Source organism: Syzygium oleosum, unplaced genomic scaffold, assembly GCF_021117445.2.
Source record: "Syzygium oleosum isolate NSW1041296 unplaced genomic scaffold, Sole_v2.1 Sole_v2.01, whole genome shotgun sequence".
Taxonomy (NCBI): Eukaryota; Viridiplantae; Streptophyta; class Magnoliopsida; order Myrtales; family Myrtaceae; genus Syzygium; species Syzygium oleosum.
The window spans coordinates 6,490,221-6,517,322 of NW_026607485.1; the positions used below are offsets into that span (position 1 = coordinate 6,490,221).

The 27,102-nt window shown below is 39.5% G+C and overlaps 1 protein-coding gene and 1 pseudogene across 4 annotated transcripts; both read left to right on the top strand.

Moving 5' to 3' along the window:
• Positions 1 to 26,799, top strand: LOC115684977 (acyl carrier protein 1, chloroplastic-like). 4 transcript variants are annotated; one of them, XM_056302248.1, is made up of 4 exons: positions 1 to 147; positions 4,978 to 5,079; positions 5,401 to 5,523; positions 5,730 to 6,015. In XM_056302248.1, exons 1-4 carry the CDS (start codon positions 88 to 90, stop codon positions 5,850 to 5,852), a joined length of 408 nt encoding a protein of 135 aa, XP_056158223.1. In that variant the 5' UTR covers positions 1 to 87; the 3' UTR covers positions 5,853 to 6,015. The 4 variants fall into 4 exon arrangements, with proteins under 4 accessions (XP_056158223.1, XP_056177605.1, XP_030465802.1 ...); XM_056321630.1 differs by lacking the exons at positions 1 to 147; positions 4,978 to 5,079; positions 5,401 to 5,523; positions 5,730 to 6,015 and adding exons at positions 2,961 to 3,242; positions 25,746 to 25,847; positions 26,157 to 26,279; positions 26,480 to 26,799; XM_030609942.2 differs by lacking the exon at positions 1 to 147 and adding an exon at positions 3,101 to 3,242.
• On the top strand, positions 8,455 to 10,618 carry LOC115684979 (vesicle-associated protein 1-2-like; annotated as a pseudogene).
• Positions 26,800 to 27,102: the final 303 nt, after the last annotated feature.

Below are 27,102 nucleotides of genomic sequence, written 5' to 3' on the forward strand. Positions count from 1 at the left end.
TTCTCGCTCTCTCTCTCTCTCTCTCTCTCTCTCTCTCTTCCTCTCTTCAGTTCGTTCGGCTTTGTGTTGATTCATTCGGAGCTCGGAATGGCCGCCGCCGCCGGAGCAGCACCCGCTCGCGCTTCGTTCGCTCTGAGGCAGGCGCAGGTACGGTGATGGGTGTCGGTGGGTTCGCGATTTCTCGAAATGGGTTTTCCTTGTGATGAGGCTTGGTGCCTTTGGATGATCGCGGGTGTCGATTCTTGCGTGGTCGGTTTTTGTTTGGTGCTTGATCTCTGTGTTTGCTGGGATGTAGTTCTTTCGGGTTTTCGAGGCGTGTTATCAGCTTGACGTTAGCTGTTTTCCAAGACTAGGACGAAATGTGCTCGTTGTTTTGGTGCTGGAGGTGTTTTTTTGTCCGTTGGGTTGTGGTGAATGTTGAGTTTTTGTCATGGATTGGTGGAGAAGTGGTGTTTCGTTTAACTTGATGGTGGAAAAAGAAGAAGAAACTGCTGTACTTTTAATGTGTTTAGTGACTGGATTTATGAATTCTGCTGGAGGGGATATGCTGGTTCTGAATGCTTTGTCATGGAAGATGTGCGTGATGATTGATCAAACAGAGCGAATTTTTGGCTATGTTAAGGATTTGATAGGGCTCGTTGGGAAGATGAGTACGTGTTCTGGCGGTTTTCGAAAAACGGTCATGTTTGTGGCGGTAGTCTGGGTAGATAGAGAGATGCGTGAACTGCGTGAGCATCGCTAAAGCGTGCATTTGTAACTTCATTGGAAAGCTACAGCACTGCCAAATGAGCATTTCAAATATCTAGATGGACTAAATGAGCTGTCTGAGGTTAATAGTGAGTTCAGGCTAGCTAGACTAGGTTTTGGCTTTCTGCTGCTTTGTGGCTGCTCTGCTCACGATTCTAATCGTCCCGCTTCGCAAGCTGTAAATTTGGGGATTCAACTTGAGCACCCTTTCTGGTGATCGATCTAGTTTGGTCTTTTTCGATGTGTTGTCAAGTTGCTCTCAGGTAGTAGCTTTTGCAGGCATTAGGGGAGCCTAAAGTACAATATTATTCCTCTATTTGGATGTGAATCTTATAAAACTTAATTAGAGTCCCAGAGAAATAATTGTTTTTTGGCCATGAAGATAACAATGACCATATGCGTAGTCTGTCATGCATCTCAAAGCAGACAGCTTTCTGTGACTTCCGTTGCAAGTTTGTGGTTTCCGCTCCTCTTCAATGTTGCTTATCTTCCTACCTCTCTCCGTCTTTGAGTTTTCAAAGAAGATAATAGCAAAAGACGCACCAAACTTTGCAGGCAGAGCTTACCATCAGCAGATTGACAGAGGAGAGAAGTTTGCAGAATCGAGAGAGAGATGCACTTAAGCGTGACCTGGTGAGTAATGTGCACTTTAATGTTTTCCCCATTACGTGCATCATGCCAATCTTGCCCCATCTCCAAGATATGGTGCAATATACTTTCTTTCAACATTCGAATACCAAAGCTTACGGGGAAAGATTGTTGCTTTGTTCAACAGGAGATGTTGAGGAAGACAGGTGGGAGAGCAATTCAAGTGGGATTTCCTTTCCTGTATGTTTGTGCGGTCGCTCTTATTGCCCTTGCAGTTGGATACATTATCCACCCGTAGCTGAGAAGGTTTTGGTCGCCGCCTAATTGGGCTTTAAGTAGATTGTGTATATCTAGGGTTCAGCATTGTGTTGCCTTATTTTTTCGTCTGCAATCTCATGTATAAACCTGGAAGCTTTGGTATTTCAGTTGGAGACGATGTGCTCTTAAAATGTATATTCCTGGTTTGACTCTATGGATGGTGTAATTGGAAAAATCTTGAGTTCCCAAAAGACAAAAATGCAAGAAAAGTTCCACAATCATTGTTGTTATTATTGGTATTTACAAAAGTTCCGATACACCCACCCATGGGTAGCTTAGTTGGTTAGGGCATACTTAGGATTGTGTGGTTAGGCACACTGATTGCTGTGTTAGTCTCCCCCGAGGAATAGTCGAGGTGCGCGCAAACTGGCCCGGACACCTCGGTTACCAAAAAAAAAAAGTTCCGGTACTACAAGACATAAATGTTATTGTAGGTCTTTTCGTCGTCTTGATAACTACAACAATTTCGTAGCAGTTTTTGCCAAACACAGTAATCATTTTGCTGCCGAATACATGTGCTTCGACCGGCTTTAAATATCCATATATCTGTAAGCCAAAACACTATTTCGTCTCGCTTTTAAAATATTCATTCCGGCTTTAAATATCCATATATCTGTAAGCCAAAACACTATTTCGTCTCGCTTTTAAAATATTCATTCCGCTTTCATTCAACATATTACCTAACTGCTGTAACATAGGTTTAGCTTTAAAGAGAGAAACGTGGAGTTAGCTAAAGAGAAGGGTAGATTGGTAGGGTTAAAAGGAAGAAGTTGAACCAGCCATTTTCAATTAGAAGTGCACTCGGTGAAACTCTCTAATCATCCCTACGACCCAACTACCGATTTGAGTAAAATGTTCTTTTAAGAATATAACAAAAATGCTCATTTAATATGTTTGCTTTCTCGAAAAGAACAATAGTAGAGTGGTTAGAAAGAGAAAATAACGGGCATAAGGAGACTGAACAGCACCCTTTTTAGTGATCGTTTAAATCAAGAGAGATTAAATTGTTGAATTTCTGATGATCCAAATTGGAGTTGACATTTCGGTGATCCGAACAAAACTTTTTTGCATTGAAACGAGAGCCGTACGGAAATTTCTGATATTTATAATGTCCTTATCTCCCGAAAACAATGTTCGTCCGACGAAAGCAATTAAAATTAAGATATTGATCACGTGACAGGAAGGAACGAAATAAAGCGCCGTCCACGCACGTGCATGAGAACAAGAAGTCGGAGGTGCGTGCTATCCGATCGCGGGGATAGGACAAGCCCCGTAGCCAAATAGCCCCTACCCCTGCGGTTTCGATACAAACAAAGCCGGCTCTCTTCACTCGCCAGCACGAGAAGTCTTAACTACAAAAGAGAGAAACCTCCGAACAAACCAAACAGCGTCCTACACGCCTCTCCCCTTATATAGGTGCATCGTCTCTCCCTCTCACGCTCGTCGCGTTCTCTCTCTCCCCCTCTCTCCCTCTCTCTCTCTCTCTCTTTAGTTCGTTCGGCTTTCTGTTGATTGATTCGGAGCTCGGAATGGCCGCCGCCGCCGGAGCAGCACCCGCTCGGGCTTCGTTCGCTCTGAGGCAGGCGCAGGTACGGTGATGGGTGTCGGTGGGTTCGCGATTTCTCGAAATGGGTTTTCGTCGTGATGAGGCTTTGGTGACTTTGGTTGATCGCGGGTGTCGATTCTTGCGCGGTCGGTTTGTGTTTTTTGGTGCTTGATCGCTGTGGTTGATGGGATGCAGATCTTGACGTTAGCTTTTGTACGGATTAGGATGGAATGTGCTCGTGGTTTTGGCGCTGGAGGTGTTTTTTTTTTTTTTTTTTGTCCGTTGGGTTGTGGTGAATGTCGAGTTTTTGTCGTGGATTGGTGGAGAAGTGGTGTTTCGTTCAGCTTGATGGTGGAAAAAAGATAGGAGAAACTGTTTTACTTTTGATGTGTTTAGTGTCTGGATTTATGAATTCTGCTGGAGGGGATATGCTGGTTCTGAATGCTTTGTTTTGGAAGATGTGTGTGATGATTGATCAAACAGAGCGAGTTTTTGGCTATGTTAAGGATTTGATAGGGCTCGTTGGGAAGATGAGTACATGTTTGTGGCGGTAGTCTGGGTAGATAGAGGAATGCGTGAACTGCGTAAGCATCACTAAGGCATGCATTTGTAACTACATTGGAAAGCTACAGCACTGCCAAATGAACTTTCCAAATATCTACATTGACTAAATGAGCTGTCTGAGGTTAATAATGAGTTCAGGCTGGTAATACTTGGTTTTACCTTTCTGCTGCTTTGTGGCTGCTCTGCTCGCGATTCTAATCGTTCCGTCTTGCAAGCTGTAAATATGGGGATTCAACTTGGGCACCCTTTCTGGTGATTGATCTAGTTTGGTCTTTTTCGATGTGTTGTCAAGTTGCTCTCAGGTAGTAGCTTTTGCATATTTATGCATTTTTTTTTTACTTATTTTAGTTTGTTTTTGCTGTCTCGTTGCTGTGGTTATTGGTGATGCTGATAGTAGCATCTCCATTAGCTTCCAAAGGTTCTTGAGGTTTGATGTTAGTCTAATAATTGCTAGTAATCTACTGGTCTGAAAACTCAGTAAATATTTTTTCGGGCAAATTACATGTTGCCCCCCGAGTTTTTAGAGTTGTTGCAAATTGGCCCGTGATGTTTCAATTTTTGCAATATGCCCATGAATTTTAGAAATATATTGCAATGTGTTTCCTGGATTGACTTTGATCAATTTCCGCTTAGAGCTCCAACCACGCGATTGATTATGGAGGAAAAATTCATCATATAAGCACATACATATAAAAAGTAGAAGAATAATTAACAAATATATTGCACGTGAGAGCATGTGACTAAAATTCCGTCGAGAATTTGACTGGATTAACGCCGAATGCACATCAATATATAGTTTTGAAATATATCTTTTTGGGTAGTCCCTGTGTTTTTCTTTTTTCGCTTATATAGATGATATATGTCCAGTTTGCTTTTCATAACTAGACACGTGCGGTCACCTGGTCAGAATTATGTGAAAATTTTGCTGCACATTGCCTCCAATTACAAAAGGTCAGGGGACAAATTGCAAAACTTGAAACATCATGGGTAACTTGTCACTATCCCAATAACTTGGGGGCAAAATATAATTCTACCAAATTTTCTGTGCAATTTGGGATATAGCTTGGCTGACATGGTTGAGGTTCTGCACTTTGAACGAGACTGGATCTCTGAAACCTTAGAAAACATTTGGCATTGTACTTTTGACCTGACTTGTATAGCACTATGAGCTTACTTAGCACCATGGTGATGCTCACTTTTGACATTTTGAACAGGTACCTGTTGGCAAGATATCTAATGTCAGGTCTGTTTCCCTCCCTATCGGTGGCAGAAGTTTCCCTTCTCTTAAAGCACGCCGCTTCCAGGTTTCATGTGCGGTATGTATTACTATGTCATGTCAACAGTGGAAAAACTAAAGCATAACAAAGTGATTACAAGTACTTATATGTCTGAAGTCTGGGTCATTTTTTGTCACGTGTTGGACAATCTTGCTGTGTGATTATAACCAAGTCATTTGAAACATGCTACTTCTGGGGAAAGTGGCTGCCCAGAATATTATTCATACTATGTTCCAACATATCATTTTGCTTGCTCGTGGGGGAATGCTTGGATTGGTCTTGCCAATCTTCTATCCATTCAGTGTGAAGCCCATGTGTAGGTTTTACAACTTGTAAATAATCGACTTGAGATATGAGCAGGCTAAACCAGCTACAGTGGATAAAGTGTGCCAAATAGTGAGGAAGCAGCTAGCTTTACCAGATGATGCTACTGTGACTGGAGACTCAAAATTTGCTAACCTGGGAGCTGATTCTCTGGACACTGTAAGCCGTTCATCCACAAGTCTTTTTCCTTTTCCGCAGATTTTAACGAGCTTTTACTTTATCCATTCATTCTAAAACGGTGCTGGCCAGTACTTTTGCGATATGGGAACTGTTTTTCTTTTATTCTGATTCCGACCGTGTACCAGCTTACTCCTTTATCACATAAAATGGCATTGTGATGAGAATACTGTTCTTTCTCATTTTAGGTGGAGATTGTGATGGGACTTGAGGAGGAATTTGGGATTAGCGTGGAGGAAGAAAGTGCTCAAAGTATCACCACTGTCCAGGAAGCCGCGGACATGATCGAAAAGCTAATTGAGAAGAAGTGAGGAAGATGGGAGTTCTTTGTGGCTTTTCTTAATTTATGCATATCTCGCTGCCCATTGGTCGTGGAACTCCGAATTTAGTTTTTGATGTACTACTTGCCTCTTATTTCAAGAGTCATTGTGCCCTATTTTATTAGAATAATGACAGAAACTCCTTAATGCTCTAGTTTCTTTGGGCTCTCGCATTGTCTCTCTCTCAGTTTTTAGCATGAGCAGATTGCCACGTCCGCCTCTGTACCTGGCAATTTGCGATTACAGAAGTGCCTTAATCACAATGTTGAGGTTTCAAAGTTTCTTGCGCGATGCTCGCCATAGATCCGCATGAACCCGCCACCAAAATAAACTGCGGTAGCTTCGGGATCCCATTCGAAATAACCGGGCAGTTTGTCGTCGTCGAAATAACCGGGCAGTTTGTCATCTTTCGTTTCGATGACGAAAGTTCTGTCATTAATCATGTCACAAGCTTTGCTGAATATCTGCAACTCCATATTCGAGGTAAGTCTTGGTAAAACCAAAAAAAGAGGTTTCCAACTGCTACAGTCTGCCTCTGTAATTTGGGAAGCCAAGTGATCTTCTGAATTCACGCGAGCAGGAAGAGACGGGCAGCTTCTTTCGATGCTCTTCCAGAAAGCCGATGCGACCTTCCTAGATTCCACACACGGGAATTAATGGAGATACAGGTCGTGAATCAGGTGACCCAGGATCTTCGTGGATTTAACCACGTTGAGGGAGCCGCCACAGTTTCGAGATTACCAGTGGGGCAGTGCTGGCCGAAGCAGCGGCACCAGAATGTTTTATCTCAGCAACGATCTTTGCGATCGCTGACGTGCACGCTGACAAAAATCATTCTGTGCAGCAAACATCGCCTACAGGAGTAACCGAGGGAATGCAGCATTTGCTGTACCAGTAGAAAAGGCGCGCCCTTTTGCCGAGACTCGAGAATTGCACTCACTTTCAAAAGATTAGTAAGAAAACCGGCAGCACCTTCCCTCGGGGCAGCCTTTAGACGGCATTGTTTCTGTCATGAGACCCACTCAATTCTAGGAAGACACTAGCACTGCCACCAAAGTCGGTTATGTCTCTTATGATACTCGTCGCCTCAGAAGAACTTTCATCAAGTATTGTTGGCTCTTGCGTGTACGTGGAACCTTTCCTAGAACCTAGTAATCATAAAAGGAAAGGTTGGCACAAGCCAAGCGGCGATCTGAGAAAATCTTCCATATCCATTGCATGTACAAACTCCAAAAGGTTTCCGTTCCGCTGTCCTATTTTCAGTTGAGAAAGCAACTTCAGATCCATTTCCGGAGCCAACGCCAGAGCCACGCACAGTTTGACATCATTCACATTTGCACAGGACAGATCACCAAGCAAAAATCTGAAGCAGTGGCTGACTGTCTTTGGTTGTAGAATCTCAAAAATCTTAGTCAGGTTGAACTCTAGGAGCATCAGGAGAAGCTTCTGCACGCACATCGGTATTGGGTCCTCATCCTCAATCAAGGTTGGGTAAAGAGGGAGAAATTGCACCTAGTATATGGATTTCTGGTCTTCTAGCGTATGCTCTAACTCTGGCATGACCATCCTTGTTGCCCTTATATAGAACATCCAGACTCAGCAGAATCCCACGGATGAACACATAATGGCTTTCAGGAATCCAGGATGACTCCACTGTGATGGACTCAACAACTCGAAAAACTGTTTAACTGGAAATCGTCTCTTCCCTGAATTTTAAATGCAAAGTATGGATTGCCTGTTATGGTGACAAAATTCGAAAACAAAAAAACCAGACAAACCCTTTGAAATTCTTAAGGGATTGGCTGTAATTACTTAGTTCATAATTCACATTTGACATTATACTTCTCCTTATGTTCTCCTTCTACTTGAACTGGAACAAGACGCGCACTACGCCACCGCATTAATTTCACGAAAGAATCTTAATAGTTTTTGTTTCTAATGTTATTCGGCAGTCACTTGCAAGTTCCCATCCATTTCTCTCTCCCACGTTCATAGACGTTGCCACATCATTTTTCTCCTATTTTCTCGCCATTTTCAATGACAGTGGTGCACGTACTAGCAGAAAAGAGAACAGAAAAAAAAACCGTCCCCTCTATCTCGCGAGTTGGAGTACAATTTTACCCCATCCTGACTCATCAAGAGAATTTTATATGTGGTTTATTGGATATATCGACAGCAGATACCAAATTTGAAAAGTTGGTTTTATTTATAGAACAAAATTTTCACAAAATGACACGAAAGCAAGACGGTTGCATTTTGAGACGGCAATGCAGGTTCTAGGAACGGATCGATGCAGTGCTCTGGTTTTTTTGGTAAATCCTGAACTGCTCTTGGTTTGTGTTTGTAATTGGTGTGCTGAATTATATGCTTCGTGTGAGTGTGAAACCATCTAAGTTTTGCCTGTCTTAGTGTTTGGAGATCATGTGCAATTTGGGTGCTTGATGAAATGAGCAATCTGCTCGACACTGCACGCGGCTGGATAAAATGATATGCGTACTTGAAATTGAACTTTATGCAAAGCTTTTTGCTTTGATTGTTGTTACCCTGCTATTTGACCTGCTGTTTCATGTGGATCAGTGATATAGCCGTCAACATGGCTGAAGAGCTCTTGGAGATCCGGCCTCATGAACTTGAGTTTGTCTGTGAGTATATAGTGCTGCGCGTTTGGTTCATTTTCATTTTGGAGCTACGTTCAATTTGAGTTGCTCGCCTCCAGTTTTATTAGGCAATAAGTGAAGGGGATAATATCCTTTTGTTCTACAATAATTTGCTTGAGAATTTGGGTTTCAACATCATAAATAATGGTAGAAGGAATGTCTTAAGGCATAAACTTCAGTGGCGTGTATGAATCAGTCACTAGTCACGCTATTTTCAAATTCTTTTCCTCATAATTTTTTTGAATATTTGGTCAGGTTTTTCTTTTTCGCATAGTTTCTATCCTTGCACCACAAACTCTAAGAATGCCTTCTGAGTGAACCAGTTTCTGGAGATAAAGTAGGTGAATGGTGTTTGTAGCCAAATGACTGTGAGAATGATTAGTAGAGAAAACCAACGCATAAAATGAGATTTTATTACTGAATTATATCTTCAAAGAAAATGAACGATGGTACATTTCATCACATCTTGCTCTCATGACGTGCCCCCTTTCTCGTTAAGTTCTGTTATCTGAAGCCTCTTCTCTGTGTTTATGCAGTTCATTTAAGTAAACAAAGTTCATGCTCGATTCCACTAGGCAATAAGGCTGATTGGTATGTTGCTTTCAAGGTGAGGATTTTTTGGACCTGTTCTTTCACCATGATCATGCTTTACCATTTTAGGTTATGGCGGGCGAACAATGTCCTTTCAATCTTGTATCCTCTTGATGTAATATAATTCTCAGAGTAGGACAGCAGCGCATCAAGAACTCTCTATTGTGGAGAAACATTATGAGCTCTCTACTGGAATCCATAACATTTCGGGTTAAGAGTACATCTCCAAAGAATTACCGTGTGCAGCCAAATATAGGCATCATCAAGCCAAATGGAGCATCTGATTTCGAAATATGCCGCTCAAGTCCGAGGAACATCATGTTCACATATTAAAGCCGCTTAAATACTTGTGAGGGGGACTTCGCCCACAGTACTTGAATAAGTTGAATGATTCTTCTGCAATTGCTTTGCAATGATATGTCAATTAGACTGTATTATTACTGGGATATGAACTGCTTAAGGTAGAGTCAGTCGCATTGCAGCAAGGATCATCTTTGAATAAGATTTTGAATACCTACCAAGCTACCATAGTAGCCTAAGCACATTGAGATAAAGGAAAACCATGATAGGCCTCAGAAGCTTTGTGCTGACACTTCCAAAGAATTGGAACAGGCTTTTCATCCTATCTTCTGTTTGATGCAGTTACCATGCAAGCACAGCAGGTAGCTCCACGTGTCCTGCAGTGCGGAGACAAGTTTTTGATACAGGTGAAAAGGACATTACTGCTGACATGGTAGGTTTTGCTGCTATATGTTCCATAATCTTTCAGGATAAGTAACTTGATAAATTTTCTTTTAGATTTTCAGTTCGATAAAGAAAGTGATAAATACATAGAGGAGAGGACGATAAAAGCAGTCCTCACCAGTCCAGTGGAATCACCATCGTTGCTGCCAGATTATGGAGACCGGAATCAAGATTCGTCTTCCGAGACAGCCATCCCAAAGGATGTCTCACCTGCTGGAGTGAAAATGTGTCGCCTTTTCTCAGGGTATGACAACCAGAAAACATCAAAATTTCACTTTATTTGCTTTACGGATTGAGATGGCATAGTATCTAATACATGTTTTGGACTTTGACACAGCCATGACTGGGCTGCATGTTATTTATATGTGAATGGAATCAAGTTGCTGCATGTCATCTATAAATTGATCTACCTTTTTATCAACTAAATGCGAGTGTACAGGATAGCTTTCTTCTCATATTAACTATACGTGAATCCGTTTCGATGTCTCGTGAAAGATTGGAAATCATAGGATATTACTTCTGCTCTCACTCTTAGAATCTGGAAGGATTGTCTTTTGATGCCAGGATCCTGAGGGGTTGGACGTGCCAGAGGATTTTAAGGAGTTAAAGATCAACACTCAGCGTGGTGATTCAAAGCTGAAAGAGGTTAGTTTTCTTCCCCTGGTTGATTTGAACTTTGGTCAACTTTCTCCAGTAAGATCATTGGGAGGACTGTTTCTCTTCCACTACACAATTCACCCCTCATTGCCCATTTTATCCGGTTGAGGAGAGGAGACAGAAGAGAAGAATAATTATTAAAAGAAAAAGAAAACTTAATATAAGCATAGGTGTTGAGTTGGGAGAATTGCAAATTCAATCATAAACTTATTGTATAGATTCAAATTTAGTCATAAACATTTCGATTGTAATTCTAAACCTTTGAATGAAAATGCAATTAAATCCTGACTACCTTGGCTTAAATTTTTTACGTGGCAGTCCAGTAATTTCTAGCCGTCTTACGTGTAACGACGACAGCGTGACTGGACTACCATGTCAGATTTTCTATTTTCTTTTCTTTCCTTCTTTTCCATAGCCCCAAGGTCTTGACTCTGCCATCCACAGTTAATGGCATTCTTCGCTGCACCATCGTGTAGCCATCCTCGATAGCAGATGTTGGGAAAACTCAATCCCCGATCTACACATTCGAAACATATTCGAAACGAATTCGATCAATGCGGAAAATGTGCCCGATGACCATCAACTTGTATCACCGATCGTACAGGCATATCACACAACAAACATGCCCGGTATTGTCACAGATTAAGTGCCACTTTGCGCTTGAGAGTTCTTCGATCGTCTTTGTACTCATTTGCTTTCCGAAGGAAAAACAGAGATAACTTTATGTTCGAAGGAGTGTGTTCTTTTGCATATGGAAAAACACGTTAGTTTTTCCAAGGGGTGCCTACTATTTATAGTGATAGGCAAATAACTACCTTGTGGGCCCTTGTGGCTCACGGGCCGGGTTTGGCCCATCTTGGGCGATCCACCCATTATGTCTTTTATCTCCCACTCGCCCACGATGGGCTAAACACAACTCTCTTCCTTGTAAAGTTCATATTGGCAAATAATCTGTGCGACCAGCATACTACGAGAGCTCGTTGTTATACATCTGTTAGGAATATATAACAGCTCAAATTGGCCATTATCCAGAGTAGAATTAGTATGCAGTTCCCTAGATCAATCAGTCACATTTTTTATCTCTCTTAATCTCTTTTAGTATCTCGTATATTGTATTCACAACTATGATTTACTCAAAATCATAATTGGTCGACCTGTGAATACAAATATAGAATGTGACATCATTAATTAAATTCATCTTTCTCTTTCCTTAAACCTCTCCATTTCAGTCCAACTCGCTTTTCTAGAATTGCCCCGTTAGATCGAATTATCATGATCATCGGCAACATCCTAAGATAGCAAACACTGAATAGAAATTTTGAGAATAAGTAAGAATCGTGAGGGCACTTTAATTGAGAAAAACTATTTTCCTCAAGAGTCTCACACGACTTAAAAGTTAAGATCATAATTTTTTGCCAACTCTTATTGGTCGTCCCATGCTACGTAATATGAATACGTATTACGGTATTCTCTCCTTTTCCCATAGAGCGTATGTCTTTACTCTCAATACCGTACAGATGATAGTTTAGACATACTCAATGCCTAACTTGAGTTCACAAATCTACTCTATTCATAAGCGTCTATCAGAACTTACATATGGCATTAAAGACATGTAAAGTGAAATATGTTGGTCATTTCACTTTCGGACATAATAATCTATATGTCCTCATCTTAACATTCTGTTAAGGCGACGTCCATGCTTCAAGCTTGAGCTCTCAATAATCACCTAGATAACAAGCTTAAAACTGTCTAATCTCTATTCATCACACAATGAATATAGGCGATTACCCGTGTGAGTGGGTTAATCTCTCATCTGTCCGACATACCTTTTCAATATAATGCACTCAGCATCGACATTCACAAACGTCATACAAACTTATAGGCATTGATAATAACAAATTTCATTAATAGTGAACATTTAAGGAAAATTATAATATTTAGTACATCATATTCTACACAGTCCTAGAGATCTTACATGACCATGGAAAACTTCTCTAGGAATTGGCTTCGTCATAGGATCTGCTATCATCCTTTGTGTAGATATGTACTTCACGTTCACTTCCTTTCGTGTAACCATGTCCTTGACATAGTTATATTTGATATCTATATGTTTGGTCTTTCCATGGTACTTGGGATCCTTAGTGTACGCTATTGCTGCTTAGCTGTCACAATAGACCAATACTGGGTTTGCAGCATTCTCAGTAACACCTAAGTGATCCAAAAATCTTCCAAGCCAAACAGCTTCTTGTGCCGCTGCTGATAGAGCCACGAACTCGGCTTCCATTGTAGATAAGGCTACACACTGTTGTTTCTTACTGCTCCAAGATATGGCGCCATTATTCAGTAAGAACACGTATCCAGAAGTAGATTTCCTTTCTTTTAAATCTCCTCCCCAGTCAGCATCAGTATAGCCTTCAAGGTGTAGATCACTTCCTTGATAAGTCAGCGCATAGTCGGCACTTCCCTTTAGATATCTCAGGATTCTTTTGACGGTGATCCAATGTGCTTGACCTGGATTGGATTGGTATCTACTTACCATTCCAGCTGCATAACAAATATCAGGTCTTGTACACATCATAGCGTACATTAAGCTTCCGACAGCACTAGCATATGGAACTTGTTCCATTTACTCCTTTTCTTGCGAAGTCTTAGGACACATTCTGTCGCTTAATGCTTCGCCCTTTGCAATAAGAGTATCTATTGGTTTACAGTTTTGCATACGAAATCGCTCAAGGATTTTATTCACATACGTCTCTTGTGAAAGGGATAGGGATTTATTTGAGCAATCTCTTGAAATCTTAACTCCAAGAATGTATGCAGCTTCACCCATATCTTTCATCTCAAAATTGGAAGATAATCAATTCTTGACTGTATTAACAAACTCCATACTGCTTCCGGCAATTAGTATATCATCAACATATAATGATAAGATCACAAATTGATCTTTGAATCTTTTGATATATACACAATTGTCTTCACTAATCATTACAAAATCATATGTCATTATGTCATTGTGAAAACGTATATACCATTGTCTCGAAAACTGCTTAAGGCCATATATCGACCTCAATAGTCGACACACTTTGTGTTCCTGGCCTTTTGTAATGAAACCAACAGGTTATTCCATATAAATTTCTTCCTCTAATTCTCCATTGAGGAATGCAGTCTTTACATCTATTTGATGTAATTCAAGATCCATACTAGCTACTATTGCCAGAATAAGGCGAATGGAGGTAAATCTAACCACAGGAGAAAAAGTTTCTTCAAAGTCAACTCCTTCCTATTGATTATATCCTTTCGCCACAAGGCGAGTCTTATACCTCTCTATTGAGCCATCAGCCTTACGCTTTATTTTGAGAACCCATTTGTTCCCAATGGCTTTGCGTCCTTTTGGAACGTCAACCAATTCCCAAACTTGGTTTGATCTTAATGGCTCCATTTCTTCTTCCATTGCATGTATCCATTTTTCCTTATCAGGGCACATTAGAGCATCGTTCACATTCTTCGGCTCATCTTCATCTTGTGGGGCGATCATGAAAGCTTCTCCTTCAATGTCAAAACGTCGACGGGGAATCCTATTACGACTTCACTGTCGTATGGAATGATGTACTCCTAATGATTCACCACGTTCCATTGCACTCCCACTCGAACTAGATAATGGTGGTGTCGTCTCTTTAAGTGGTTGCAATTGAGACTGGGTTGCATTCAACTCTCCATTTGTCACAATGCTCCCACTAACTTCACTATCACGATCCATAGATTCGTATAGTGAGTAATCTCCACCCACTTCGCCCTTTTTAGGAAATTCATTCTCTAATAATGTGACATCCCATTATTCAAATTCAGTTATACTTCCGCTTTCTTGCTCACCTATGAATACATATCCTTTTGAGTTCTCTGAGTATCTTATAAAAAATACTCTTTTTGCCTCTTAGGCCTAATTTTTCATACTTGTGAGAAGACTCACGAGTATAGGCAGCACAACCCCAAGATTTTAGAAAACTTAAATCAGGCTTTCTGCCTATCCATAACTCATATGGAGTAGAAGCAACTGATTTAGAAGGCACACAGTTAAGTATGTAGGCAGCAATCAACAAAGCATCACCCCAAAAAGTGATGGGCAAGTTAGCTTGTGCCATCATTGACCTAACCATTTCCATTAAGATTCTGTTTCTTCTTTCCGCAACACCATTTTGTTGAGGAGTATGTGGAATAGTCAGTTGTCTTTCTATTTCCTTTTCATCACATAAATTTCTAAACTGATCAGACAGATATTCTCGACCTCAATCGGATCTTAATGCTTTTACTTTTTTGTCTAATTGATTTTCCACTAAGCTCATAAATCTTTTAAAGCAATTTAAAACCTCGGACTTATGAGAAATCAAATTGACATGTCCGAATCGAGTATGATCATCAATGAATGTGATGAAATAAACAGACACGTGCCTTGCTTTTACATTCATTGGACCACAGATGTCAGTATGGATTAATTGCAAAGGAAATTCAGCTCTTGTTCCTTTTCCAAATGGTTTCCGGGTTGTTTTTCCTTCTAGGCAATGCTCACATATGGGCAAATCAACATTTTTAATATTGCCCAATAAGTCATCTTTAGCCAATCGATTCATTCTTTATTGGCCAATATGACCAAGTCTAGCATGCCACACATTCACATCATTCTCATAAGAATCAGATGATGTAAATAAGGAATAACTAACATTAACTTCACAATAGTTAACATCTAATACAATAAAACCATCTAAAAATTATCTGAAACCATAATAACTTGTACTCAAAGACAAGTCTACACTATTGTTATGGAAGTTTATATTAAAATCAAGTCTAACTAAAACCAACACCGAAACTAAGTTCCGACGAATCTCCGGAGCAAATAGCACATCATGTAAGAACAATGTGCGTCCACCGCGCATAAGTAGTTGACAGGTGCCAATGCCTCACCTCTACTCTTGAATTGTTCCCCACGTATATCCACTTCATTCCTTGTGGAACTTGTCGGAACTCCACGAAAGCTTCTCTGTCTTTCGCTACATGGTCTGTGGCTCCCGAGTCTACAGTCCACAAAGGATTAGATTCAGTTAGAAACACTGAACTAGACACATAAGTAGCATTTTTATGAATGCTAAGGGTTTCTACCTTCTTTGGCTCTCCACAGTCGCGAGCAAAGTGACCCTTCTTGCCATAGTTGTAACATTTCACTCTTGAAATGTTCTTCTTGAAAGGATGCTTTCCTTTCTCCCGTTGGTTGTGCCTCGGTTTCTTCCCTGAAGGACTTGCTTCCTTGCCTTTCCACTTCTTTGACCTAGCATGGTGCTTCCTCTTGGAGCCCGAAACTCCATGCGAGCTAGAACCAGCAAAGTAAATATCAATTTCTGGCGTAGCCGCCATGAGGCGATCCTCTTCCAGCTCAAGATGCCGCATAGCATCTTCGAAGGTCTTGATACCCTCATTGTAGGTCAAATGGATCTTCATGTGCTCCCAGCTTTGAGGCAAGGAGCGGATTACTGCCTGCACCTGCTGTTCATCAGTGAGTATGTGGCCGGCATCCTTCAGCTCACTAATCATATTCGACATCTGCCTTAAATGTTGTTTCATGGTCTTTCCATGAGACATTTTGTATGAGTCGAAACGGATAGTGAGTTGTCTCAGTTTGGTCACAGAAGTTCAACCAAATCTTGATGCCAGTGCAGCCCACATGTCTTTGGAGTTCTTGAAGCGTCCAAACTCTCGCATGATGTCATTGTCCATGCTGCTTAGCAACGTAATGCGAGCAAGAGAGTTCTTTCTTTTCCAAACAGCAAAGGCATCTTTGTCCCTTTTGTGTTGGGCAGTTGTCCCATCCTCAGGTTCTTCCATAATCTAGTTAAAAGCTTCGAGTGCCTCTTGCTCTTCCAGCACATATTGAATCTTGAGACTCCAAATCTCATAATTGTTGCCATTCAATTTTTCTCCCTTATTAAGTTCAGCAACTATGTTCTTAGTTACTGAAGCCATCGTATCTGAACATTTCAGACACATACGCACGAATTATTAAAGCCTATCTAAATGCTTCATCAGCATCATGATTACATAAACTAATCATATTAATGAACAGTTTCACAAAAGGTCTTAGAGTCGAAAGTTCACTATGTTCCCAATCATCGTCTAAAAATCCTAATTTGAAATTATCATTAACATAATCATTTATGTAAAGAAATTGGTTCTTCAAAAGTTATACAAACTTTTAAGAACTTCCCACATATAACATAACATATAATATGGCAATATAAAATGAGAAATCACAAAAATTCATAGCCATATATATTTCATAACACATTCACAAATATTTAAGAACATGTAATATCAACTTGAAACATGTACAGAATTGATTCCAAATCCTAAAAGAACAATATCAAGTATATCAATCCCACACATAGACAGGAAATGACTCATAAAATTTTTTAGAAAGTTCTATTTTCTTTGGAACATAAACGGAGGCTCTTGGAAAACCCCTAGATCCGGGCCATGGTTTGCCCCGAGACCCATTCAATGCAAGGGTTGATGTTCTCCTTGCCCCGACCCTTATGTGTTCTTGCATAAAATTCTCCACAAGCATTTTATAGTTTAGACCCTTTAAGGTTTCTTTAACCTTTTCCAGAATTCTTCCCAACTCCTCAGGAATAGTGCATTTTAGGGCTCCAACCATTACATATTCCGGCATTACAAAACCGTTCCAAATGATATCCTGTATCATTTTGTTGACCTTGATGATGTGTGTCATCATATCATCTCCAGCGTCCCATCGATAAAGAGCTAGCTTGATTCTTAGTTTCTCAAGCCTCTTCTTTTGAGTTACCGTTCTTGGGATTATCGGAGTGCGTCTCCAATGTATCATTGTTCCTGCAACGAATGCAAAACAAAGGGATTACTTATAATCCATGATACATTAAGATAAGGAATGCTTATTCATATACATATGATCTAGCACTTGTATATGAAATACTAGAGAAAATGCCAAAGATTATACCCCTAAGTACGTGTACATAGGATTTATCGTGCATTTTCACATTCATAAGTGCAGCAAACATGTAATATGAATACACCATAACGTAGAGCATTCCGATACGAGCACGTCGATACCAAGAACGCCCAAATCGGAGTTCAAATGAGCTCGAACGGGCCGAAAGAACACAATGGGGTCATTCTGCCCGGTCTGAACCGGTCCGACCGTTGACCGGTCAATGGTCAACCGGGTCGGGTCAACGGTCAACGGGTCAAGACAATCGGGTCTGATCACGGGTCGGGTCTCGGATCAGCGCTCCAATGACGTCACGCTGACGTCATCGTCGGCGGTTGGCGACGACCGACGCGCCGTTTCGCCACGGCCGCGCGTGGGCCTCATGCGCCGTAGCGTCCACGGCCCTTGTCGGCGCGTGAGGGCGCGTGCAGCCTCCTCCGACGACGTGTCACCCCTCATTTTGCTCGTCTCCACGAGCACTTTCTGTCTATGCAATAAAATTCAAGTTTTGGCAGAAAAACAAAAAATCGAAACATGCATGAACAATTCGGTGACGCGAAGAAAACGAACAAAAAACGAGGTCGAGACGAAAAATAAGCAGTATACATTTCAATGTTAGAGACGATACACATGCATGATCGGGAAACAAGTAAGCAGGCTCTGATACCAATGTTGAGAAAACTCAATCCCCGATCGACACATTCGAAACATATTCGAAACGAATTTGATCAATGTGGAAAACGTGCCCGATGACCATCAACTTGTATCACCGATCGTACAGGCATATCACACAACGAACATACCCAGTATTGTCACAGATTAAGTGCCACTTTGCGCTTGAGAGTTCTTCGATCGTTTTTCGTACTCGTTTGCTTTCCGAAGGAAAAACATAGATAACGTTATGTTCGAAGGAGTGTGTTCTTTTGCATATGGGAAAACACGTTAGTTTTTCCAAGGGGTGCCTACTATTTATAGTGATAGGCAAATAACTACCTTGTAGGCCCTTGTGGCTCACGGGCCGGGTTTGGCCCATCTTGGGCGATCCACCCATTATGTCTTTCAGCAGACGAGCTAGATCTAAGCGAGGCTTGCCAGCCATCCAAATTTAGGCTTGACGATGAGCAGCCAAACCTATAGACAGAGGCTTAGCCAATGGCCATCGAGTTTGCCGAGATCTGGAAGGCCACATGCTCGACGGCCATGGACGAGCTCAATCACAACTTACTTGCAAAGGTTTCTGGTAGAAGCATAGAGGAGAAAGATTTTACTTTTGGAAAAAATGTTATCATTCTTAATGTGTTGTTTGTACCTGAAATTAGGAAAAACTTAGTTTATGTTGATTTTCTTTGTAAAATAGGATTTCAGGTTTTGTTTGAATTTGACAAGATTATCCTATCAAAGAATGGGCTGTTTGTTTAAAAGGGTTATGCTAGTGATGGCATGTATCAACTAAGTATTAATAATTAGACCACATATTCTACTTATTTTATTGAGTTTTCTTTTTTATGAGATAGTAGATTAGCACATTTAAATTTTTGTTATTTAAAGAACATGAAAAAGTCAAACTTGATAAATTTTAATAGTGAATTTGATAAATGTGAAATCTGTGTAAAGTCTAAATTAACAAGGAAACCATTTCCTAGTGTTGAAGGAAATTTGAATTTATTAGATTTGGTGCATAGTGATATACGTGAATTTAATGGCATGTTAACTCGTTGTGATAAAATGTATTTCATTATTTTTGTAAATAATTGTGGTAGGTATTTATATGTTTATCTTCTAAGATCAAAAGATGAAACATTTATCATGTTTAAGAAATATAAGGCTGAAGTATAAAATCAAATTAGAAAAGAAATTAAAGTTCTACGTTCAGATAGAGGTGGAAAATATTTCCTAAATGATTTTTCATTCTTTTGGTAAGAAATTGATATTATTTATCAAGTTTCGGCACCATACACTTCACAACAAAATGGTTTAGCTAAAAGGAAGAATAGGTCTTTAGAATAAATGGTTAATTGTATGCTTTCAAATTCAAAGTTACCAATTATCATTTCTCCTGAAGACCAAATCTTCCTTCCAGCCAAATCATTTTGTTGTGGAGTGTATAATGCTAAAACTTGATGAATAAAATACCATGTTCCTTGCAAAAAAGATGAAAATTCATTTAAAAAAATATTCTCCACCTCATTTTGAATGTAGAACTTTAATTTTCTTTTCTAATTGATTTTTCTACTTCAGCCTTATATTTCTTAAACATGGTAAATGTTTCATCATTTGATCTTAGAAGATAAACATATAAATACCTACTGCAATCATCCCCAAAAGTAATGAAATATATTTTACCACCACAAGTTAAGATACCATTAAATTCACATAAGTCACTATGCACCAAATCTAATAAATTTGAATTTCTTTTAACACTAGGAAATGGTTTCTTTGTTAATTTTGATTTTGCATAGATTTCACATTTATCAAATTCACCATTAAAAAATATCAAGTCTAATTTTTCATTTTCTTTAAATAACGGAAATTTAAATGTGCTAATGTACTATGTCATAAAAATGAAGACTCAACAATATAAGCAGAAGATGCAATCTTATTATTAAATACTCAGTTGATACATACCATCACTAGCATAACCCTTTCCAACAAACAACCCATTCTTTGACAAGATAACCTTGTTAAGTTCAAACAAAACCCAAAATTCCCTTTTACAAAGTAAACCAACTGAACTAAATTCTTCCTAATTTCGGGTACAAACAACACATTAAGAAGGGTAACCTTCTTTCCAAAAGTGAAATCTATACCCTCTATGCCTCTGCCAACAACCTTTCCAAGTCAGTTGTTTCCCATCTCTTGAACAGTAATGTCAACAGCCTCTTTAAAATGCTTGAACAATAATTGGTCATTGCACACGTGGACTGTTGTACCAAAATTTAATCACCAACCAAATTTGACAAAAGTAATATTAATTTCAAAAATTAAGGCCAGAGTAAAATCTATCTCCATTGTGCCTCTACCAACAACCTTTGCAAGTGAGTTGTTTCCCATCTGGACCTCTTGAACATTCATGTCAACAGTCTCTTTAAAATGCTTGAACAATGATTGGTCGTTGCACACATAGATTGTTGCATTAGGATCTAACCACCAACCAGATTTGACATAAGTAATATTGATTTCAGAAATCTTTGCCACAGAATCATTAATTTTTTGAGAAATATTCAAGTTTGAAATCATTGCCACGAAATTCTCTTTAACCACATTACCACCTGCCATCACCGTTGATGTGTTCTTGTCCTTGAATGTGTTTTTGCAGTCCCTGCAATCTTTTGCATAGTGTCCCTCTTTGCCACAAACAAAATAGCCACCATTTTTTTTTACTTCTATGTCTTCTTAAATTTTTGCCCTTTCTTGACTTTCAAGCATTTGTGGTTTTTGGATTGAAAACTTTACCCTCGACAACATTCACCTTGGTCTCATATAAACCAAAATTATTTCGTAAACGTGACTCTTCCCTAATTCGAAGATGTTTTGAATTTGGTCCAAGGAGATGTCCTCTGACTTCTACAGCATCCTTTTTTTCATAATCTTGCCAACTTTGATGCAATTTTGCAATAATTGCTCCAACTTGAAAGGATTCTAGAATGTTAATCTTGACGGCACACATTTTGTTGACAAGCACTTGCAATTCATGGACTTGCTCCAACAAGGGTTTTGTATCAATAAATTTAAAATCTAAATATTTTGCAATCAAATATAATTGGTACCTTGCTCCTCTCCCTTGTATTTGAATTCAAGCGCGTTCCATATGTCTTTGGCACGATCAAACGGTGTGTTTAGAATATGCCCACGACAATGCAATTCGTCCTCTTCAAGTTTTTTCTTCTCCTTGTTGACCCTTTCAATGGCTTATGCACTTGACTTCCGTCCTTTAATGGTAGGCTTTGGATCCTCTATAGGCATCATATTGGGATCCAGGAAAGTAAAAAACTTCAAGGCAGTGAGAAGACTCATCATCTTGTCTCTCCAACGAGCAAAATGTTGCCATTAAAATAGTCGAGTTTCCCCGCGTCTTGATTCATGACTTTGATTGACTCTGACTCCATTCCTATAGAAATAATTCCTTAAAATTGTTAGAAAAATAATTGGGAAGAATGGAATCAGACTTTGAGACGTGAATACACCGTTTTTAAGAAATTGTTTGCCTCACAAAATTGCTAATGGTTGCTGGCAAATATTTTTCAGGATACAACAAAGTCTCAAAATTAGAATGCTAAATATCAGTTTTGGTATTTCTCCAAGAACTCTAAAAAAGAAACAATTGGAAAATAAAGAAAATTAAGAAGTGAAAAAAAAACATTGAACGAGAAACGTTGAATATATAATAGCAAAACCCTTTCACAAACAACATGCTGTTTCAAAAGGATAACTATTCATGTTTTAAAACTATAAATTCAAAGTTTAGAAAAAAAAAATAACCGTCAATAAGTGTCTATTCTAATCCACAAGCATGCAAATTGATAAGTACGCAATTATTCGCACACTCGCGCGTGGGTATTTTAGGGTCTACCCACTTAGCCCATAGCCTACAATTGTAAGGCTAGAAACCTTCTACTTATATATCGGTCCACACACTCATATCTTTTTATGTGGGACAAGTCACCTCTTAATTTGTTTTACAAACAAATTATCAACAGACAAGGACGATTGCTTGTGGAGTTGAGCAACAATGGCGTTGTTTCGAGTAAATTTGTCCATGCCGGATCATTAGTCGTGACACATAAGATGGTTAGTGATGATTGGACCGCCATGTTAGATATTTCAGGTGAGACTTGACCAAGAAGACTTGATTGCATTTTTCATTCAAAGGCTTTAAACAATTTGGTTTAATTAAAATGTTTAGGATTGAATTTGAATCCATACAATAGGTTTATGATCAATTTTGCAATTCTCCCGTGTTGAATTTCAATGTTTCCATGCCAAAGAACGTTAACATTTCGAACTTAAACAATTCAAATGCTCAAAAACTTGTCCTATTTTGGGAGAGATTTGTGTGTGAGAAACATAGTTCTTTTGGTCGCGTTGAACAGATATGTACATATATTATTGTACTGAAGCATAAGCTAAAATATTATTCCTCCATTTGGATGAAATGGTTATAAAATCTCATTAGAGGCTAAGAGAAATAATTGGTTTTTTAGTAGGGTTCAACAATGCCCATACGCATGGTTGTTATGCATCTTAAAGCAAACAGCTTTCTTGTGCCTTCTGTTGAGAGTCTGTGATGTTCGTTTCTCTTCAATGTTGTTTTTCTTTCTGCCTCTCCCCTTCTTTTTTGTTTTCAAAGAAGAAAACAGCAACTTTGCAGGCAGTAGCGGAGTATAACGTACGATAACATTCCTGTATTTGGATGTAAATCTTATAAAACATTATCAGAGACCACGTGAAATAATTGTTTCTCAGTAGTTTATCATGCATCTTAAGGAAAACAGCTTTCTTGTGCCTTCTGTTGAGAGTTTATGATGTTCGTTTCTCTTCAATGTTGTTTTTCTTTCTGCCTCTCCCCTTCTTTTGAGTTTTCAAAGAAGATAATAGCAACTTTGCAGGCGGTAGTGGAGCATAAAGTACGATATCATTCTGGTATTTGGATGTAGAATCTTATGAAATTTCATTAGAGACCACGTGAAATTGTTTGTTAGTAGTTTATCATGCATCTTAAAGTGAACAGCTCTCTTTTGCCTTCTGTTGAGAGTTTTCTGCTTTCCGTTTTTCTTCAATGCTGTTTTTCTTGCTACGTCTCCCTTTCTTTTGAGTTGTCAAAGAAGATAATAGCAACTTTGCAGGCGGTAGTTGATCCTAAAGTATGTTATTATTCTTCTATTTGGATGTAAACCATATAAAATTCCATTAAAGGGCCACGAGATACAATTGATTTTTAGTGGGGAAGACAACATCGACCCTATGCATGGTTGTCATGCATCTAAAGCAAACTTCTTTCCGTGCCTTCTGTTGCAAGTTTGTGCTTTCCGTTCGTCTTCAATATTGTTTTTTCTTTCCACCTCTGCCCTTCTTCTTTCTTTTTTTTTAGCTTACAAAGAAGATAATAGCGAAAAACTTACCAAAACTTTGCAGGCAGAACTTACCATTGGAGGATAAGGGTTTGGAAAGATTTGGATTCATGACCTTCATATTATGTGATATTTTGAGGCATCACTTCCCACCGTTTTAGCGTTTAGATGAACGCGTTGTGTAATATTTAAATATTCTAACAAGGTGAAATGGTATATTGCAAAGGTTCGAACAATACATATGTAAAACATTGGTAAAAATTCTACGACAAAGTTATAAGTCTTTTCCTCATTTTGATAACTATGTCAATCTAGTAGCAGTTTTGCCAACACACATTAATTATCGTACCCACAGCACAACGACTCTAAGATTTGTGTTGCCAGACACATGTATTCCAACATGACACGGCAGCATAGCCATGGCTGTATAAAACAGACCATTCTTACGGTTTCGATTCTTGTAGATGAAAAAGAAACCGGCTTTTGTATTAATAAATGTACAAGCCGAAACAACATTTTATCTCATTTTTTAATTTCTCATTTTTGCACTCATCTACATATTACGTTAATACTGCAATACAATTTAGCTTTAAAGAGAAAATTGTAGAATTGGCCCAAAAAAAAAGGCATAACTAGCCCTTTCCATTAAAAATGCACTTACCTAAATCCCTTAACTGTCCCTAAAATGCAACCACCAATTTGTCTCACGTTCTTTTGCTAAACTTTGAATATCTGGTTTTGTCACTTTAGCAAAATGCTCCATTAAAATGTTTGCTTTTAGAAAAGAAATTGTATAGTGATATATATAAAGCAATGTCAAGAATTTTCTTATTAATACATTATGATGTTGCATAAAGAATGAAATAATTTGCAGATCCGCGTGTATGAAAGCAAGCCCTTACGAAAGAAAAAACTTTTTTTTATGGAATCCAAAGTTACAAGAGTAGAAGGAAAAGCGACATTGGAGGTCTTATCCGAACACGGGATAAGATAACACCGATAGCCAAACGCCCCCCTACAGTATCAGTGCGGACGAAGCCGCTTTCCACTTGCCGGCAAATCTGAACGACAGCTTCAAACGAACACTGTCCTGCAAGCTCCCGCTCACTCCGACTCCCCTATATATAACATCATCTCTCTCCCACAAACTTCTCACGTTCTCCCTCGGTGATCTCTCTCACTCTCTCTCTCTCTCATTCATTTCGTTCAGCTTCTGTTGAAAGGAGCTCGGAATGGCCTTCGTCACCAGAACACCAGCTCGCGCTTCGTTCGCTTTGAAGCAGGTGCAGGTACGGAAACCGGCATCGGTCGATTCGGGGTTGCTTGATTTTGTGTTTTCTTTATAACGGGTTCGATGCTTTTAGATGATCGAGAGTGTCGATCTCGGTCCCGCGTGATTGGTTTGTTTGATGCTTGATCGCTGTGGTTGGTGGATATAGTTTTTGCGATTGATATTGGATGCAGGTGCCATTTTTTTTATATAGATTTTCAAGGCATAGTATGAGCTTGACGTTAGCTACTTCCAGACTAGGATGGATCTGCTTATGTTTTGGTGCTGGAGCCTGGAGGTTTTTATGTCTATTGAGTTGTGCTAAATGCCGAGCTTTTCGTTCATTTGAAACTGCATCGAAAAGCTTGCATGTGAGAGCATGCGACCAAAGTTTTGGTGAGAATTTGACCAGAATCAACGCTAAATACACATCGATATATAGCTCTGAAATATATTTATGGGGTAGTCTCTATAATTATTTTCAAAATATATAGATGATATATGTCCAGTTTACCTTCCATAACTAGTCACGTGCAGTAACATAGTCAAATTTGCGAGAAAATTTTGCCAAGAGACAAGTGCTTGAGGGCACATTGCCTCCAATACCAAAAAGTCGGGGGACAAATTGCAAAAAATTGAAACATCTGGGGAAACTAGCCACAATCCCAAAAACTTGGTGGGCAAAATGTAAATCTCCCAAATTTTCTGTGCAATTCAGGCGTAGAGCTTGGCTGATCTCGTTGAGGTTCTGCACTTTGAAGGAGATTGGGATCTCTGAAACCTTATAAAACATGTGGCATTGTACTTTTAAACCTGACTTGTATAGAACCATCAACTTACCTAGCTAGCACCATGCTGATTCTCAGTTTTCGACATTTTTAACAGGTGCCTGTCAGCAAGATATGTAATGTCAGGTCTGTCTCCCTCCCCGTGGCTGGCAGAAGTTTCCCATCTCTTAAAGCACGGCACTTCCAGGTCTTCTGTGCGGTATGTGTTACTATATTATGTCAACTATAACAGCACTAGAGCATAGCAAAGTGACTACAAGTACTTGTACATCTGAAGTCTGGGTCATTACAAACTCGTCCCTTGCTGAACAATCTTGCCGTGCGATCAAGCCATTCGAAACATGCTTGTTACAGGGAAAGTGGATGCCTAGGATCTTATTCAAACATATCATTTTGTTTGCTCATGGGGGAATGCTTGAATTGGTCTTGCCAACCTTCTAACCACTCAGTGTGAAGCCCACACGTAGGTTCTTAGAACTTGTAAATAATCGAGTTGATGTATGAGCAGGCTAAAAAGGAGACGGTGGATAAAGTGTGCCATATAATAAGGCAGCAGCTAGCTTTACCGGATGATGCTACTGTGATTGGAGAGTCAAATATCTCTCAACTGGGAGCTGATTCTCTGGACACGGTTAGACCTTCATCCACATGTCTTTTACCTTTTCTGCAGATTATAACGAGCTTTCACTTTATCGATTCGTTCCCGCAGGAAGGTACTTCTGCGATATAGGAATTTGTTTTTCTTTTTATCCGGTTCCTACCTTTATCAGCTTACTCCTTTATTAGATAAAATGGGATTGTGATGAGAACACTGCTCTTCCCTCTTTTTAGGTGGAGATTGTGATGGCAATTGAGGAGGAATTTGGGATTCTTGTGGAGGAAGATAGTGCTCAAAGTATCACGACTGTCCAGGAAGCTGCGGACATGATCGAAGAGCAACTTAAGAAGAAGGGCGCTTAATGTCTGAAGAAACAGTGAGGAAGATGTTCTTCGTGTGCTCTTCTTAATTTATGCATTATCTTTGTGCCCGTTGGTCCTAGAATTCCGAATTGTGTCTTCGATGTACTTGCATTTTATTTCCAGAGTCGTTGTGCCCAATTTAGATTACAGCAACTCCCAATTGCTCTATTTTCTCCGGGTTGTTGCGTTGACTCTCTCTCTCTCTCTCTCTCTCTCTCTCTCTCTCTCAGTTTTTAGCACGAGCAGAGTTCCATGTCCGCCTGGAGCTGGCCTTTTGCAATTACAGAATTGCCTTAATCACTATGTTGAGGGTTTCAAAGTTTCTTGCATGATGCTCGTCATAAATCCACATGAACCCACCACCAGATATGCCACGGAATGAACAGTTAATTTTGAATTCCTGTGAATCAATTAACTTACAGTAGTATCGTTCGCCCCGCCATTAACTTGTTTTGTGTTCTTGGGATCAAATTCGAAATAACCACGCAGTTTGG

Excerpts from the sequence above, each read along its gene's own strand:
- LOC115684977 (XM_056321630.1), top strand. The coding sequence starts at position 3,183 with ATGGCCGCCGCCGCCGGAGCAGCACCCGCTCGGGCTTCGTTCGCTCTG. Across the intron at positions 25,848-26,156 it reads ACTTCCAGGTCTTCTGTGCG|GCTAAAAAGGAGACGGTGGA; the intron begins GTATGTGTTACT and ends ATGTATGAGCAG. Across the intron at positions 26,280-26,479 it reads GAGCTGATTCTCTGGACACG|GTGGAGATTGTGATGGCAAT; the intron begins GTTAGACCTTCA and ends CCCTCTTTTTAG.